Here is a 20,545-nt window from a genome sequence, read left to right as displayed (position 1 = left end):
TGGAATTTAAAGAAATTTAAGAAATCAAAATAATTGAAAAATTTTGAAAGCATTAAAAAGCCATGTTATGATTATAATTAGACAATTTTATGCCATGATTATTTTATAGTAGAATAATGTTTCATTAAAAATTATTAACAAAAAGGAATTATTGAAAAATTTCAATAAATTTAAGAAACCACGATATCGGAAAATTTCGAAATTATTTAAAAAAAAAATCACATATTACGTTATTGACAGAATATTTTACATTTTTATCATTTCATAATAATAATGATATAACACTATAACAATAAACAATATGATAATAATGTATCGTTTCATCTTTTTTAAGTTATTAAGAAATTATAATAAACGAAAAATGTCGACAAGAGCTATCGACAGATATCTTCGACTCGGACCTAATCGCACTATGCAAATTATTGCTGTTCAAGGTTACTCATTGTACGTGTCGAATAATGTCTCAACCGAGTGATGGTCGACTTCAAGAATGATCTATTATGAAAGAAGGTTATATAGATAGAACTAAACGGCGTTACTGACATCGACCAAGATCATCTGCCATCTTCGATGAATCACAGAAAATAGTTCTTTATAGCTGATCAGGATTCTTGATTATACTTCTTGATAGTATGACGACATACGCTAACATGCAAAACATTTAAATCATACAGTAGTGACTATACGAGACAAAAGAAAGTTTAAAATTCATATTATAATAAATACACTATATTAATACTAACTTCAATGCAATGAACATTTTTTATTGTATTGATAACACTCGTCTGTATTAAGTGCATACGTAATTTAATTGTTCGTATCGATTATATCTCCTTTTTTTTAATTACAACGTATTTTATCTTATTATTGTCCACTTATCCTTTAAACATTTTATTGTACTCCACTGTATATAACATTCATAATAATTTTATTTGCTATAAAAAATTGAAAAAAGTTGAAAATCCAAAGATTTATTTCTGTAAACATATAGAAATTGAAAATATAGAAATTATGTACTATATAAAATATTTTGTCATTATCAAAGAATCAATTGTATTTTGTAACTTCAAATAAAGTAGACGGATTATTACAGCTTGTAATATTGTTGCTTGAATTAGTGAATATTGGTAGCATCCAATTTTGCAAATAGAAGAGAAATAATGAAGAAAATTGTAAAAATAGGAAATATAAAAGGTAAGTCTAAAGATAGGCAAATATCAAATGAGGAGTTGCAAAGAAATTAGCAATACCTCTTAATATTCGAAAGACCAGAGAAATGATAAAGAAGATTAAGAAAGAAAATCTAAGGAGAGATTAAGAAAAGAAGATCTAAGGAAAAATTAATATCAAAGGACACAAAGAAGAAAAATTCTGCAAAAATTAGAATAGCAACGTAGGAACTAATAAATGTTGAAAAATATTAGAAAATATAAGGGAGTTCAGGCAAACAAGAAGTCGAAACAAAGTAAAATTAATTCCAAGTAGTGTTATTACATTGTTTAAAACTTTTGCACGATACTGTACATTTGCAAATACGTAATCGTGTTGTGTAACATAAGCACGGTCGAAATGATCAAAAGAGTACTGCGAACTCGTACCAATAAATATTTCTGAGTTTCGCAGATGGCCACATTTCGCGGACTTCCTAGTGGAATTTTCCGTTTACATCGATTGCTCGATGGTCCCTGATCCTAAACGATTATGACATGACTACTCGTTATCGCTTATCCGGTAAAGAAAACAACAAGATACTCCTGCAAACAAATACCTTCCACTATCAATAACAGATTTTTCTTAATTTTACCTTGTCTCAAGTTGTTGTTTGTTTTATCTCCCCTATATTTTTTAATATTTTAGTTTATAAATTTCCTTGTTTAAAATTTTCCTTTTTTAGTATACATAGTATACATCTTGTTAATTACTTGTTTAATATTTAAATTTCTCGTTAATTTGTTAAGAATTTTCCTATTTTTATATCTCTTTATATTGATATTTTGATATTTGCTTTCCTCTGGACTTACCTTTTTATTTCCTAATTATTTAATTTTCTTGATCTCCTTTTTTCCTTTCTTCTTTTCCATATCCGTTTACTTTTCATTTTATTATTCATTACCTTTCGATTCTCCGATATTTGCCATTGCCGATACTACGCAATCTTAGGAAAACCCGATGTGCCTTTTGCCGGTATTTTTAATAAAGGAGTGTAATTTAATTGATAATAATCAGTTTGTTAGATAAATATTTTTCTTACTTCTTTACGTCACAGTTTTGATTAACGAATAGACAGTGAGACGCTGTAAGTACGGGATTATAATCTTAAGATAAAAAGAGATTCCTCGATAATAGATTACCTACTTGTTGTTCATTGTGCAATCGAAATCTTTGCATGAATTCCGCTAAAGTGGAAACTATATAATCTTAATTACTGATAACATCCATAACATTCGAAATGGCAAGTTAACTCGATATCGGTATTATCAGTGTTTTGAAATTCATAATTTGTTGACGAGTTCATCAATTAATATAAAATGAATTAAAATTAATACAAGAATTAATGTAAAAATTAATGTAAATATAATTTAACACTGAATTCGATTAAATTACATATGTAAAAAATATATTACTATGTATTCAAAAATTTAAGAGAATGTTGAAATGTGTTAAATAAGCTTCATTAATTTAAATTATAATTATCTAACACAGATATTACCAACTGACTTAGTTGAAGTGGGTATTTAACTATAATTACTCATTATGTATATATATTTGATAAACAGTTACTCCGAATGACGAAACATCATTGTATCTGAATAACAAGATATCAATCAAATTGACAAGATTTATACTTTTCTTGCAATTTTAATGCATTATTATCGTATATTATTTTCTTATATTATATTCTTTTATTTTTATTTAACATAATTCCGATATACGATATTTACAGATTATCTAATATTATATGTAATATAATCTGTTGTAATATTTATGTGTTTTAAAAATTAAAAAATTCTTCGTAAAATATTCCAAAGCAGTACTTTGCAATAAGAAGCATTTGAAGAGATTCAACGATAAGAATGTAATTATGAAGAAAGTTTTATTATACTGAAGAATCGCAGGATTCTTCTTTTTAAGGAAAAAAACATATATTTTATAGATTAGACTAAGAGCTTAGATCGTATCAACGATACGAAAAATCAAATTTTTCCTACGTAGATAGATATTCCTTGGACGCCAGATAGGAGATATTGTCGCATCACTGGAGTCACAAAAGATAGCTATACGTGTCTGACCAAGAACGTCCCTATTCACTGATTTGCTGACAAAGCAAGCTCGTTCTCAGTTTCTGGTATATACTGTCGATCATAAATATCTGTCTGTTGTATTTAGTGTAGAATCCTAACAAATTTTACTTTATTTGTTTTATATAAGAAGTCACATATGATACGATGGGAATAATAGATTTATAATAAAATAAGTAAGAAAATAAAAGCAATGGGAAGAATGTTATTTATATCAAATTTCAGTAGGTGTCCTTATACTTATGATCGACAGTGTAGTTTTTCTAGTATATATGATGCGTTGCTCTAAATTTTTCATTTATTTAAGGATGATTCGAAGAGAGACAATAATCCGAATAATAAATATTCTGTTTTTCATAAAGCGCTGATGAAAAATGATTTCGAAAGATGTAATAATGCAAATAAATATTCTATTCTTATATTAAGCGTAATTTCAAAAGATATAAATGTAATATAAAAATGAAAAATATATAAATATAAAAATGAGCGTATACTCTAGCCTTCATATGAGATATAATCTTAAGAAATAAAAATCTGAATAAATATTCTATTGTTCGTACGACGTATAATTTCAAGAAATACAATAACACAACTAATATCTTATTTATGTTTACTTTTGTCCAAGGAAAATAACGAACGACTCTGTCCTTCCGATTTTATAAAATTCGACGCTAAATAGATTAATATCGTTTGATATTCTGATAGAAGGAACGTTCCCGAAACGATAACGTTTCGAGAAATACCAGAAACCAGCCGAAATGCTCAGAGATATTAATTATTAAAAGATAATTGTCTACGATCAAATTAAAATTAATTACAAGCGTCATAGATACGTAGGATCGAACAAAGATATGCGAGATACTCGTAAGAATATGATTATTTACGACCAATCAAATTGTACAGCTTTCTCAGAGTTGCTGCACGTCATATCGACTTTTCTCATGGTCGCTTCTACGAAAGCCAGAAGCTGAATTTGATTAACATGAACACGCCGATTGATCATTCATCGACGTCGATATGAATGACGATACCGACATCGCGGAAGAATTCGAGACGGATATTGTTCAAGGTACAGTTAAACTGACATAAGAATAAATCGATGGTGTTGTAAGAGGAAGCAGATAATGCAAATATATCATTATATAATCGTATAAAGAATGAACGAAACAAGTATTAATATAGTTGATCGGTATTTTACCAGATACATAATGTAACTAGCGTTGCGCTTCGTTAATTAACAATTTCCAATGACATTTCAACGTCATTGAGAGCTGTTAACCACGAACGTGGCACGAATTAAGTTACCATTGTTTACGTGTTGACAATAAATAGATTGAGTATTAATTGTTACCATTCAATTTGTTACCATTCGTTGACCTACTTTTAATAGGAACAATGGAAATGTTTCATCTCTTCTGTACGGAATTGTCTTGTTTCTTTTCTGAGGACAAATGTTTATTTCTCATTATTTTTGTCAATTAAGATTAGCACCAGAGCGATCAAGAGTTCGCAATATTTTTACGAGGATTATTCAAATTTAACTACAGTAGTTCGTTTTTTGGGAATTTGAATGATATTTTGATACATATGTTGATTTACTGATTGAACCAAAAGAAAGAGATAGGCCTCTACATATGTCACTACATTAAAGGAAATAAAGTTGAAGATGTAAATAAATAGAGATAAAGCTGCAATATAATTGAAATATAGAAATAAACAAAGAAAATATCAATATTCAAATACTTGAAAAATTCCACAGAAAATTTCCTGATCATCAAATTATTTTACAATTTAAATTTATATGAAACAATAATTTATCCATTTGTCAGACGACGATCAGGAAAACAGTAAATCTTCCCATGACACACGAATAAACTACGTGAATCCATCTAAAATTAATTGCAGCTGTCAAAATGGTACACGTTCGAATCATTGGAATTATATGCTAATTACAAGAATATTTAATAAAGCGAAAAAAGAAGAAAAGAAGAAGGAAGTATCGAGGAAATATTAAAAATCTTTTGATGACACAAATGACACGTGAATAATCCAGAGAACATAAATTGCTCAACAACAATTTATGCTGCCGAATCAGAGAAGTAAGATTTTATTTCAATAAACATACTGCTCGACTAAACTCTTAAAACAATTTGTCTTTAAAATCCGTAAATAAAAGGATTGTAGCTTCAAAATTGCTCGAAGGTGTTTTTTCTTTCTTTTTTTTTTTTTTTTTGTCATGTACTTACATAGAAGTACATCATACACGTTCTTGTGTTTATACCAACATAACATGCTGATGTATAAAGATGTCGATAAGATATTATTATTTGATTAATAGTTAATCGTTATTATCCTGATAAGAAAAGATACTGGTCACTAAACAAAGAATTTTAACATATTTGTTTGAGATACTCTTATTTTTAATTGAATTTTATATCTTTCTTATGGTTTTACTGATAGCATCTCATTAGCTAGTTTTTCATAAAAATAAAATGATATTTGCCACTTGAAATATCACTATTATTATGTATGACGTATTATAATCTTATAATGTTACATACATATTTTTGATAACAATAACGTTTACTTTCATTGAAATAAAATTGTAATCACATATATGTATATATTTTTTAATTCTAATTAATTATAACATACTTATTAAAGTTTAATAGCTTTAATGTAAATAAACATAACTAAACATTCAGCAATAGTTTCACTGTCCCACATCACCAAATTATCATATCCATAAAATGAAACATTCGAAAACTAATACGTAGAACATGTTTTTCTACGGACTTAATTCCTCCTAATTGCACGATAAAGATCGTTTACAAGATAATGTACGTTTCAACCGGTAATTAAAAAGAGTTTAATCAAAGTAAGCGAATGAAACTGGATCGATGAAGCCACGTTATCGTCATATTCGACCGGAATTAAGAGTTTCATTAAACTTGGATCGATCTTTCTTTTCATTTGACAGCCGGCAATTAACACGAGTTAGTGAATAAATGAATCGTTTAAGTCTTTGATGCCTGCTTTTTCCGTTTAAAGTCATCGAAAGCTGCATCGCCATTATCATTCTGTTGAAACAAGTCTCAAGTTGAAATAAGCTTGCTCGTCTCGTTGCTTTGTTAAGCAGCTATTGTTAACTGGATCACGCTCAATTTCATCTTTTATAATTTATTTTCTAACAGAGGCAAAGTATAATTGCGTGAAAAATCGAATTTACAGCGCGACGTTCCTTCTCGCTGTTTTACGCTTCATATTGCGTAGAATTGACATTGTGGCTTCCGATAAATTACAATTAATAGTATTTATAAAAAAATCCCAAAGTGTACAAATGTAGAAAATACACGTGATACGAAAAATAAAATATATAAAATATGCAAACAAATATAAAAAATGTATAAAATATGCAGAGTAAAACGCACGTTATAATATTCAGCAGATGAAACAAGTTTTCTATTTCGATTCTATTTCTTTATTTGTGTTCGTAAATATATCAATTGTATATAAATACGAAGTCTAATAATAGTACTCATATGTCACATAATATAATATTATAGCGATATCATAATTAATAGACCGAGGATATTTATACAACTTCATATTTCCATTAGAGCTGTGCGCCTTTTTATAAGTCCAACTAAAGAAATGCAACCTGAATAGATATTTTTTCTTTCAACTAGATATTTATTATAGCGAGCGTTTTACTTTGGATATTTTACGTTTTTTTTTTTTTTTGATAACGTTTCATGTATTTTCTATGATAATCAACATCCGCAATCTATTACAATTAATATAAAATTGCAATAGAATATAATATATACGAAGAAGGAAAACAGAATATAAATTAATATAATAATTAAATGCTCCATTTCTTTAGATAAAACGTTGCTCATACAAACATGAATTTCTACTTTGTTTCTTTATAAAACTATCTAGAAAATATGTTCCAATTCTTAACGACTGATAAAAAAAAATCAGTTTTTCTCGCAATATAAAAAGCTCGATAATAAAACAATTAAGAACTACGGAAACAATGTTTAACATTTTGTTTGTATGTTATAAAGGTATCTCGATGATATCTAATTTATTGGTATCGAAATCACAGTGTTGTAAATTTTAGAGATTAAACGTGAAACAATTTGACGAAATAATTAATTCTTGGATAAGAAAGAACTGGACTAGGAGATTTGATGGATCGATCGATCGAAAACCTGGTTATCAAAGATTAGGAAATGAAAATCAGTAATGATTACAATTGTATAATTCCTGAATGACTCTGAGAAATATCAAGGAATAAAGTACAAATTATTAATTATTCAAAAATATAAGCTGATACAAGATTCTCGGCACTATATTCAGGCTGTTTTTTAATTAATTATCGTGTTTCAAGGGAAACGATCATGCCTAATTTGAAATGATTCGAATTATGCAATTAATTAAGATAATTTTGAAATAAACATTAACACAAAAATATTGATCGTTCATTTCTGTATTTAATATTAATAAACATTTGTCGTGTATGTGGAATATTACGTAATTTGTAATTCAATTATCAAATAATGTCGTTTTATTTGTCTCTCGTTACATGAATATGTCAAAAGCCATTCTACTTGTAAATTTCTTAATTTTATTGTTCATTCTCAAAGAACAAACGAATTACTGCTATAGATTTAATTTATTAATCACGGAGGGGGAGAATAAGTAATAAGAAATTTCTAAATAGATTTTAAAGAATAATAACGTGAAAAAATATCTAACGAAAGGAAAAGAAAATATGAATGTTTGTTTCATTCAAGCGTCAACAGAAATTCTAAGATAAAAGTTCAAATAAAACAATACAATGGTGTGATGATATACATCCACAGGACGTTTAAATATCAGAGTTGGTGATCGATCTGATTCAAGAATTCCGTAAAAAAATTCCATAGAAAATAGAGTCCCTCATCTTTCGAATTAAATCACGATCAGGAGATATTCGCAGATTATCGACCTATCTCGAAGTAATCCATCTTGTACCAAAAACAGGCAACGCATCGTTATGGCGCGTAAGATATCGTGTTGAAACTGACACGTTATGCCAGTTTTTAAGGAGATTAGCGAGAAATGCGGGAGGAGGATATCCAGCAATTTAGCACCGACTAATCGGTGGGACACGGAGTCGACCGGAAATCTCGTTACACCAATCACGCTGCTCCGTACAATTTTACATTTAGGCTTGTATAGAATTCTACGAATAAATAATAGAACTGACTTCCGTGTTTTTCATAGAGAACATTTCCTTGTTTATAAAAGTAAAGCGTACGTTTCTTAACATAATTTGTTGTAGGAAACTTTGAGCGATAATTATTCCTTCTAAAACAATTTAAATGTCTTATCATTGAGTGAATCACCTTGTTTCTTTTTCTATGCAACTTAAAAAAATTTCTTGAATTTTCAATGTAGAACATCGTTTTCTACGTATTACAGTTTTGCAGATATGTAGATTATTGAAGTTACGTGTCTGTACTATTCTGGACAATTCTACTTTCTTCGCTATTCGCTATTTCGTTTAGCATCTATACGTATGTTAGTGGGTTGAACAATTTTCTGTGGAATTTAATATTGAACATAAGATTTTGTAAATTCTAATCTTTAAAATTTAATATTTTTATTTCATTCAATATCGAACGTTAAATAGAAATATTCTCTAATAAATTCTAAGAAACGTTTAAACTTGAAGTTTATAAAGTTCTATCCTTTAAAGTTAAATATTACATTCAATCTAACATCGAGTATTATATAGAATAGATTCCTATACCATTTTAAAAAAAATTCAAGTATTTTTCAATGCTATGAATTATTTTCTAGAATGAAATGAAATAATCCCTATTGATTTATAGATACGTTAATCACAATAATCAGTTGTTAAAGCGCTTGAAAAATATTTTAATAGTCTATTCAATTCTAAAGCATATAATCTAAAATATAAACTAATCCTTGCATTGGTGAACAAGGCTCACGTGTATGTTAATTATTTCAAGTATTGTAATTACCATTAAAGTGTATTGACGTATATGTACATTGATATTGTATGCACAATCGAATGCCAATTACCTTTTCAAGGTAGAAAGATAGCAAAATAAAGTTATTTATCTGTCTATCTATAAAATAATCCTTGATAGCATATGGCGCCATCGCTGAACTACTAAATTTTTCAATTTTCCAAACAATTAAGAAAAGCTCTAACGATTTCTTATTCCGAGAAATATAATCTAAAATGAGATAAAAAAATTCATATTGATTTATGATACCGTTTGTTTAAGTTATGTGGCCACAAGTTAAGCGACTTATTATCCAACAAAAACGTTATCGATGGCACCTTTTGCAAATAACTGTGTAAACCGTACGCGCATCGGGAAAACAGGTGAATTTATTGGCCAACTAAATAGAAAGTTATTTCACGGTTGCTGATCGACCAGTTGCGCCGTTCCTTTTTAGGAAAATACGATGAAACCAAACGCACATGTTCCTCATTAATTTCTATACCGATTTACATCTTTCGAAGCTGCGCGAATATTGGATGATTCTGAGCCAAAAAGATACTTACGTTTCACAGAAACGTGACTAGAAATTTACTGATAATAATTTTTGTTTATTGCAACGTCACCGATGTACTGTTGAAGATCGTATAATATGTCGCATAAGGCTCAAGAAATAATGCTAAGTACAATAGACCATCGATCATAATTATCTTTTTAAATTATCAAGTTATTAAAATCTGATGCCTTGGAATTTTTTAAATCTTATTCTGAAAATTCTCGAATCCTCGGAATTTTAAACTTTCGAACCATCAAATTTTCAAAGTTATAAGAACATTTGAGTTTATAAAATCTCGAAATGTGAAATTCTCAATATTGTTAAATTTCAAATTTTTACATTTTCATATTTTCTTACTCGACTTATCGAATCTTCAAAATTTATTAAATATCGGATTTCGTTACTTTGAATCCGTTGCTTAAATACACTGCCTCAGTTAAACTCTCGTCAAATCTTCTGTTTAGTATGCTACGTGATACGCTACCTAAATGCGAACACCTTGTTAATTCCTAATCTACTACCCACGCTAATAATTACGTATTTGCCTAATCGCAGAATCAACATTTGCCTTTAAAACAATCCTTCCTTTCTCTTAAGATGGTGTACTCCAATAATTATGCAACAATTATCAAATAAATATTACATTCTACAATGAATCAACTTGCGAAACTCGTAACGTAAAGTAAACCAAATATTCAAGCTTATTAATATCTTGTTATAATACGACAGAAATCATAATACGAATAAACACACGCGTATAGATAGATGAATCGTATAAACTTTTTACCTGTTATCGTACGTAGATAATAATTCCTGTTATTTACACAAAACAATTGAATTATTAAGCGTGTAGGAATGTAAGGACATTCTCAAATACAAGGACGTCTTTGTTTATCAATGAATGATTTTAATCCTACTACTTTTTCTTATCATTTAGAATTTCTATTCAGATAAAATTCATTAACCAGTGTATAAAAAATTATTGCATAACGCTGGAATGAAATAAAAAAATAAAACAATTAATAGATCATAAAGGAACCTTTCTCAGTAAAGAAATTATTTTACTTAATATTAATAATTATATTTTTATGCAACATAGAAATTTTATATACAGAGACATCGTAATTAATAGATTGCAGATGTTTGTGCAATTTTATATTTTTGGGACTAGATGGAACTAAATGGAACTACGTTCGATCCATCCGCTAAATTTTAAATGGAACTAAAAATAACTAAGGGAAAATTTAGTCCGCTCATTAAATATTAAATAGAACTAAATACGACTAAATAAAAATTTGATCCACTGACTAAATATTACAATGAGCGGCTTACTTTGAATATTTTGCGAATTTCTACGTATTACGTGCATCCTGCACATTTTTTAATCTTTTACAAATAAATGCTTAAATATTCGTTATCTAATAATTAAGAATTTGGAATCTTAAAGGTTCGATTTTTTCTACGCAATTTAATGATAATTGAAGACATCTCGTTGAAATTAAAATAAGCGTATCAATTCCTCCATTACGAAATCATCGAGTCTAACCTCCTAAATGTAAAACAAACATTACACCACAACAAAATATGTATTAAATCGACGAAACTAGAAGCTACCATGTACAAATATTGACAGTCTTATGATAAAAATTGTTTCTTGTACATTTCCATGAATAACATCAATCTGTTCGAAAACTAGCGGAATATTTTCAATCATGTGCTCATACTTGGTATAGGTTAGGAAACATCTACGCAATATGTAATTTGAATCTCATTGGCCGATAGATCGACTTCGAGATCGATGACTAAGTGGGGTACGCGAAATAAATAGACCAAGCTCTTCAAATAACTTTAATGCTTTTCGCCATACTTCGGTATTCGTGGAACCTAAGTTAATATCTATTATAATTACCTTGGCGCCAATCATATTGTTATACTGTTATATCATTTAGAATATTGATAAACATATCGTTTATTGTTTCTCTTATTTGGCTTACACGTGTGTAAAGTTATGTATAGACATAGTCATTCTAGAATCACTTCTTCTATTAAATATGTACATCTTGGTTACAGTTAGATTTGTTGGTTCGATTCAACTACTTGAAATAATTTACATCAACTTGATTCAGATGAAATTAACGCAACATTGAATCTTCAGAATTCCTAAGTACCAGACTTTCGAATTTTCGAAGTTCCGAATTTTCAGACTTTCAAATTCGTTTTTACTTAATGTAATTTTTACTTAATGAATTGTCATTTAATAAACTTATATATACTGTGTAAAATGTTAATTATTATAGCATCTACGAACAGTATTATTATGTATAGCATCTCCATAATAAAATTTATTAGCTTTATAGCATCGAATCACATTCGTAACATGAATTATACATTATATTTCGATGCAACAGGAGCAGGCAACATTGTTATGTAAACGTTAATTTCAATTCTTCATAAGGATCACTGAATACAAATTATCAATGTGCCGCATCTGACAAGAATGTCAATAAAATAGTTATAGAAACGATCATGAAGCAACGAGTTAGCCGCCTATCTGGTGTTCAATTGTCTTACATATATACAAGCGTACATAAGTAAATAGCTACTATCAATTCCTGTGTGTATAACCTTTAACAAGTTCACTTAAGTTTCACTTAAAGTTTAAGGCGTCAATTCCTTTGGAAGTTCAGTTCATAAAACTTTGATCAATGGAAGCATGCAAATAGACTACAACTCTAATTGAAATCGCTATCATTTATTTTTATTCTCTCATAACGACATAGCGTTGCTATATATGTACTTTTCATTAGAAAATCCAAGACAAATATTCGAATTCTGCCAAATAATAATCGTATCATCAATGATCGATGGTAATACCTAGACTGCGAATTTTTATGCAAATTTATATTTATGTACATTCTACATACTGTGTGTTTATTCGTTATTCTACATACAAGTGTGTTTATTCGTTGTGGGCATAACTAAAAAGATGGAACCTACGTGAAGATTCGTTTTGTCTATTAAAAATTATGATAAGTACCCTACTTTGGATATTTCGTATATTTTTATTTATTATACGCATTTTCTGCATTCCTTTTTTATCTCTACATTTATATAAATCCATAAAAATCCGTACTCCAGCGATAACGAAGCGTATGCTATCAAAATCTAATTTCTCTTCTAATAAATCATTATTATTACGATAGCCAAAACTTTATCTGCTCTCGTCATCGTAACAAACCTAATGGAATGAAAAATTGCTTTTAAAACGCCTACTATCGAATATTAACGCCTCGACAAAATTCACATGCAATCTGTAACAATCGTTTAATCAACTGGTTTACCTCAGCGAGAAAATTTCTAAGTTTCTCACGTAACTCTTATTATCATAGGAACATTCCCTAAAAAAGTTCCATTCGAACGATCTCCCCCTTATCAGGTAATACGATCTACGAAAACAAGACGAACAAGTCCAAATGACGGAGCTAAGTAATCAGTGTAACAAACATTTGATATCGCGGCCAGTATTGTTATTGAGGGCAATAATTTTTTTTCTCTCTCAGAGATACGGTACTAAGGTCGATTCCCAGAGGACAGAAACCATTTTTCCTCGATTCTCCTGCTAAAAGCTGTCGAATCGTTTCAAGGAAAACGACACGTCAAGTACATTAGTATACGATTTGCTCGCTATGAATCGGATAGATGTAAGCAAAATTCTAACGACGGAATGATACAATGACATTTGTCGATTCGTAGATTAACCTTAATTTTAATTCTTAGATAAAGTCTTCCGATTTTCAAGCCCCCGATCTTCTGATATTAAGAGCTTTCAAATTACGAAATTACACGAATGATCAGTTTTTTAATTTTCAGATATTCAACCTTCCAACATTAGACATTTTGTTATTACGAGATTACTTGATCTTTTATCATTAATTAGAATTTTACGGTATTAAGCGAAATAGCATAATGATCGGATGATTCGTAATTTGAACAATTTATTTACATATTGGTTCAATTGCGCAAAAGGGGACCTGATATTTGAATTCCACAAATTATATATATATATATATTACAGTTATTAGAACGAATTCAAATATCACAAACGTCTTATTGTTAATGATTCCAATTGCTCATATTAATACCTAAATCCACAATATCAACACGGGGATTATCGATTCTTAACATAAATTTTTTTATTCACGCGTCTATGTGTGCAACAATGTAACGACCTCTGTTTGGATAAGGTTCACTGATCTATGTACGGGATTACCGAATTTTTACTTATCATCCTAACGATTACCTGTGATAACGTGAATTGTTGAATCAAAGAAATTGGTTCAACGTGAACAAGCATATTTTCGATAAATAAATAATATTCATTTCATTTTTATCTGTCTAATAATATTCATTTGTTTTGTCATATTTGAATTAAAAACATTTCCTTTTTTATTATAAGAAAAAGTATCAGTAACATCGCGTAATTGATTAATTAATTAAGTAATAATTAATTCACAATTTTACTTGAATAAAGAAATCTCAAATTTTCAACATTTTTAGAAGAAAGATTCTTTTTATATTTAGAAACCTTTCGTAGTCTTAATCGTAATTTTTTATTTTAGAGCATTAAAATGTTACTAAATTAATAATAAATAAATTCGGAATCTTTAGACGTAATTTAAACAAAAATTCGATCATCAAACAGTAAAACCGGTTGCAATCATAGAAAGAAAGTGAAAGTAATATAAAAAAAGGTTCCTTGACAATATAGTATCAACCACTAACTGTTGCAAATGGAGAAGTTATGAGTCACGATGAGATCGGTCGATTTCAAGCTGAAATTATTTAATTTTTTCTCGTTCAGGAACTACAAATCTAGTAAATCGCAAAAAGAAGATTGGAACTCGCAAAAAAAAAGGAATAAAAAAGTATAGTAATCTCGATACGAAGGACACAGTTTCACTGACCGTTCGACAAAAGCGGTTCACAGTTCCAATCGAATTTCACATCCTAATGACTGAAATCTCAGCAGAAAAAAACTTGTCGAGGAATTCGATTCGATCTCGAGCATAAAAAACTTGCTCCAATTTAAATCACGAATTTCCTCTGCGTATTGCGAGCATTGACGTCACATAGTTCTGGTCAATATTGTCCTTCGATGTGGATAATTTTTCATTCAACTTTCCCTTTTCGATGATATTCGAGATCGATCGATTAATAGCAACCGCAGAATCGAATACGCAGTAGCTCATAATGAATATTTTAATAGTTTTACTAATTTTGTCTAAAGATATACTATATTAATACGAAACATTTTTAACTTCGTGTGTAGTAATATTTCATTAATATTATTGCTTGTTTGAATGTTAAAGATGCAAAATTTCGTCAAAAAATCTACAGCATTTAGTGAATTTTGAATATTCAATTGATGTTAATCTTTTTTGTATAACTTTCTTTTATATATTTTTGTATATTTTAGATATATTTGAAGAAACAGAATCTTGAAATACAACATAAAGTAGTCAATTTTCATTATAGAATTATATAAATAGAATTATATAATAAAACATTTGGAACGATACGAAATACGAAATAAATAGTGTTATTATTAATGAACGATAATTTTAATACTTGTGAAGAAGAAAAATATTATAGTGACAAATTATAATCAGAAGATCATGTTTTTCCTATAGTATTTATTTATGATTGAAAATTCTGACATGTATACCTATATAATTTTAAAATAATTCAACAAACATATTTCCTTGTACATTACGAATTTACTATTGTGTTTCTTCGTATTTTATAAAATGACAAATTTCGTCATGTAAAGCGTATCTCAATTTTCTTCTCCCAAAGAAAAGTTTTACTAAAGAGGAAGAGAAGAAATAATCATGAAACACGTCATTCATATTGACCACAGTATACCGTACAATTTTTAAACAATTAAATTGATGAAATGAAAACAATCTTCGTACTCCATACAAAAACAAAATTTCCTAAACTGAAATGAAAGTAATCGAATTACATGTGTCATATTAATATAACTATAACAAATATGTCCATTTCTATTCACCTAGACATTAATTAACACAAATATACAAATGATAGAAGGATCGAATCAAACAAGAATCGAATCATACCGCCAATTCACCCAGTGGATAACAGATCTCTGTTTTATCTCTACCTACAATTTAAATATCAATTGTCTCCAAAAAGTGTACATTACATGGCATGGTTAAAAGTAATGCTAATTCGCCTAATCGACCTTTAACGATTTCCAATACTATATATCGATACAATCTGAATATAAATCCCCGCTAAAAAAGAACGATTCATATATCGTGGACGACAAAGCATATCAGTGCGTAATCGATGTATTTAGTGCGAGCATCCTACGTAAACAAGGTAAACATAAGCAAGGAGAGCAAAGTAAATATAAATAGTGTCACTCACCGTACTCGAGGTAAATCCGAAATTGTCGTGCGACATTCTGCTGGTGGGTCACTTCTTCTGTACACACCGAGAAATAAGGTGAAGAGACAAAGAGAGAAAGAGAGGCACACGAAGTATATCACCTGGATGCGGTGCGTCAAAAAGAATAAAATAGAAATATATGTATATATATATATAAGAGTCGCACGACGCAAGTACAGAACAAGGTTAAGGTAAATGAGAACGCGAAGCAGCGAAAGATGTGAAAAAGGACAACCGGTTTCAGTTTGTTATGGTACGATGCATTATTGTGTGTTGCGACAGGTACGGCCGCCGCAACTCGACTGATCAGGGTTCGCGCCAAGTATTATTTATATAGCATCATACCACGTACACGGCACACAGAGTACTCGTTGCCATTTCGTTTACTGGTCACTCACGGCATGATTCGGACGAGCGACGATGCGGCTCGAGTATGTACCTTTACCAAGCCTACTCAACACCGGCATCTACAAAGTGAAACGAGCCGGTTTACCTTAAAAAACACTTTACCTTTCGTAATTCTTTGCTACGTTAATGCAGCGACGTTTTAGGCGTCCAACGATTGATTACCGCGAATTTTCCCGCTCGATAACACAAGCCATCGGCAAAAATCAAAGAACTTGTGTTGTCGTTGAAGATACTCTTCTCAGATTCTTTAACCCTGCTGTTCTCCTCGCTTCTTTTTCACGTTCGTGTCTCAGATCTTCCTTTTTTTTGGATACTTTATTTATAAGAAGCGTGGAGTTCGCAAATATCGAATACTAAGAATATTTAAGAACTATCTGTATTTTTATAATATACTTTATTGGAATGTCTAATATCTAATCTAGTTTGGGTCACATAGACACGAAAAGAGCAGAACTAATCTTGTTGCGTTCTTTCGATCGTAATCGTGTGTTTCTAATAAAAAAAATGATTCAAGCTTGGACAAAGTATGAGAAAATCGTTATTGACGTGAGCGATTCCTCGTTTCAACTTCGTACGAAATATATTCTTGAAACAGTAGAAGTTTGTTTGTTAAGATAAGAGCAAGATTGTCGTATAAAAATTCTTCAATCGTGTTTTATACTTGAATTAATTTTTTTATTGCAATTTTTGTTGTAGTCTCACCATCGATAAAACGGTACAATTTAATTCAATGCCACGGTCAATAGTAACACAGTCAAATTTATCGCCGTAAATATTGATAGTATTAAAAATTAATGTATGCACCTGGTGATTCGATTCGCGTGTAACGTAGAAAGATTAATAGAGAATCAATGTTTATCTGGATGGTTTAATTATGTAGTGAGTCGAACGATATATGACCGTTTACTTGTGATTGCGGATATTAATCAGTTAATCATGAAAGTTACAATGATTTACCTGCAGTTGTAAATCAATTAAATGGAAGTTTTCCTTTCGCGTATTTCAAAAGATAAATAATAGTACGAATGATAAATAATTATAATCTGTAGGTATAAGTACACGTTAAAACACCATTAATCAGTTTATCATACCACACATGATAATAATTTATAAACATGAGGATATAAATCTTAAAATAAGGATAAAGAACGTAAATCATCTGAGGAAGCTAGAAATACTGTTATTGTGGGATAAAATGGATATTGAGATTATTATTCGACGTTGTCCTAGAACTTTCAAGAAAAACACTCGATAAATGTGTCAACAAGCGCTGCTTGAACAATTAAGTAACAAGTTCCATAAAGTAACCTCGATCATTATGTGCTCTAATGAACCGCCCTTCGTTCATTCTTATTTCCTAGATTCGCAAACCAAATAAATAGAACACAAGATATCAGAAGAAGAACAGTGAAATTGCTAGATCCGGGTAGGCATTTCCTTTAATCTTATCGCCTGATGAGCGACTTCTACAGAGGCTACATATACATGTGTGTTGTATATTTTTCTTTGTTAGTTGCCTGGTGAGCTTTAGTTTGACAAATCAGATGCCCGATACCCACGCCACCTACTACTGCTTTAAAAATAAATAAAACTGGATGCTGTCGCTATACAGCACGAAACAAGATATTAATCGCTGATTTGGCCAATGATAATCTTTCAAAAAGAATAAAAAAGGAATAGATTTACGACTATGACCAATCATGTGAATGAAATAAGGAAATTAAACGTTGTGCTCTTTATATTTCTCCTCCGCGATGTATCCTTTATTAGAAATGTGAAGAACAACCAGTGTGATTATTAATAATCTACTGCAAATATGCATGCTTTATTTTTAACTGTTTCAAGACGTTAGATACCACGTGGGTTTCATTCTGCTTCGGCATCGGTTCTATTACTTTAGTTTCCATCTTTCGCTCTCTTTTTCTATTCTTTATTCGCCTCTCTATCTCTATCCTTCACGTCTCCATCCCCACCACAAGCTTCATCCTCCACTACTCGAACTTCTACCTCTCACTGATAATGAAGGATGTTTCAATTGTCTCAGCCGAAGATTTTCAAATGATACAATTTTCAAAAGTTAGAATCATCTCATATGCCAGATTATAGATCCATAAATGGAAAAGACTAATTGCAAATGACAGAATTCCCAGTGAAGGTTTTCATCCGGATGATTAGCGATAGAATCGTAACAAAATTATGGAAACTTATCGATGTAATGTCATAGGAATTTTTCGAGTTTTCTGAGCCACCTGATAGTGACATTCTGTATTCAGATATATAAAGAACGATTTGTCACGAGCATCACAGTGTTATTCTACGTCACTAGATCGATGAAGATCTGCAAAAAAAAAATCGTAAAATTCAAGGTCACAATTTTTCTTATTGCATCGTATTCTACTGATGAGCATAACAAATTTCAGAGGAACACGGATCGCAACTCAACTGTCCTCTTGGGAAAAAAATATTAAAGTCTCATTAGCTTTCGAACTTATTTTATATGTAATAATAATACTTACATTTTGCAGTCAGATACAAAGGAAATAGCATTTAGTGTCGCACGTAAATGCCCTGAAACCACGATTGTAAATCTCATATCTTCTATTCTTCCTTTCTTGCTATTTAAGCAACCGGACTCACATTTCTATATCTCGGCCAAGTTTCTGAGCAAAATTGCGCCTTAAATTTAGATGATGAAAAAATTGGTAGGTCGGTCGATGATAATTCTCCACATCACACTAGTCAACCAACCTATCAATTTTTGAATGAAAAGATTGAATCATGGTGAATAGAATGCAGACTTGCTTCTCATCTGTGGCTTGCTCGTTCGCCAGTTCTGACACAAATGGCTTTTGGAAGTCGTGAAAGATATCGTTCATAGTTTGGATAGATGAGTTACATCCGTTAAATAATTAAATACAGTTTAATATAGTTTTTATAATTGTTTATAATTATAATAGTTTAATATAATTAAATATAGCTTTTATTGCCTTAATATTGGGTAGAAAATTGGCCGAAATATAGAATGTAAATAACGAGAAGAAAAGAAAGAGAAAAAGAAAGGAAGATATAGGGTATGTAAAGATGCATCTGGCGTATGTACGTGCGATAACAGGTGCTATCCCTACATGTGACTGCAAAATGTAAACGCATTACAAATAAAATGAATTCGAAAACTAATGGCATTTTAATATTTTTTTTCCAAGAGAACAGTTGAGTTGCGATCGATGGTTCCTTTAAGGCTTTGATCTTCGTGACGAGTACAATACGATGCAATAAGAACAAAAATTTGTCTTTGAATTACAAGGCAAAGTTTAATTTTACGGCTACTTTTTTGAAAATCTATACCGATCCAAAGTCGTAGAATAACATTGTGATGATCATGATAGATTATTTTCGAATACCCCGTGTAACTGTAGATTCTGATCGTGGATACGATTTTATACGATTTTCAATGTACGTCATAGATTATCGACATAGGAAGGTATAAGATAAACGTAAGATTTACTGCGACACCTATTGACTTGTTGAAGATGTTTGTATTGTATCCTGATAATATGATTATTGTGCAGATGTGTAAATTGTCCAACGATTTGACATCTTGTATAAAAAATAATAAATAATTTGTATCTCTATGTATCTGAATGTATTTGCATATCTATAACATCCTAAGAATTGTTCTTCTTCTATAAAATTTGGACAGTTACGTTCTATAAGACTATTCGAAGAAGATCGATTTATTAAATATGAATATATTCTAAGGATTGTCAATACATTTTTGG

General features: G+C 30.0%; 1 protein-coding gene and 1 long non-coding RNA gene across 2 annotated transcripts in view; one reads left to right on the top strand and one right to left on the bottom strand.

The window, feature by feature from the left end:
* LOC100644921 (proton-coupled amino acid transporter-like protein CG1139) overlaps positions 1–16,695 on the bottom strand; it is a 40,752-nt gene extending 24,057 nt beyond the window's left edge. The window contains exon 1 of the mRNA XM_003394492.4: positions 16,338–16,695. Coding sequence (XP_003394540.1) covers positions 16,338–16,373 — 36 coding nt within the window. The 5' untranslated portion in view covers positions 16,374–16,695. The remainder of the gene's footprint in view (positions 1–16,337) is intronic.
* A 2,578-nt stretch (positions 16,696–19,273) lies between these two features.
* On the top strand, positions 19,274–20,398 carry LOC125384743. Its single transcript, XR_007223496.1, has 2 exons — positions 19,274–19,837; positions 19,970–20,398. It is a non-coding gene; the product is annotated as an uncharacterized LOC125384743 (long non-coding RNA).
* Positions 20,399–20,545: the final 147 nt, after the last annotated feature.

The sequence above is a fragment of the Bombus terrestris genome, chromosome 3 (assembly GCF_910591885.1).
Source record: "Bombus terrestris chromosome 3, iyBomTerr1.2, whole genome shotgun sequence".
NCBI lineage: Eukaryota > Metazoa > Arthropoda > Insecta > Hymenoptera > Apidae > Bombus > Bombus terrestris.
The sequence above is the reverse complement of the archived record's forward strand: the minus strand, read 5'-3'. Positions and strand labels throughout refer to the sequence as shown.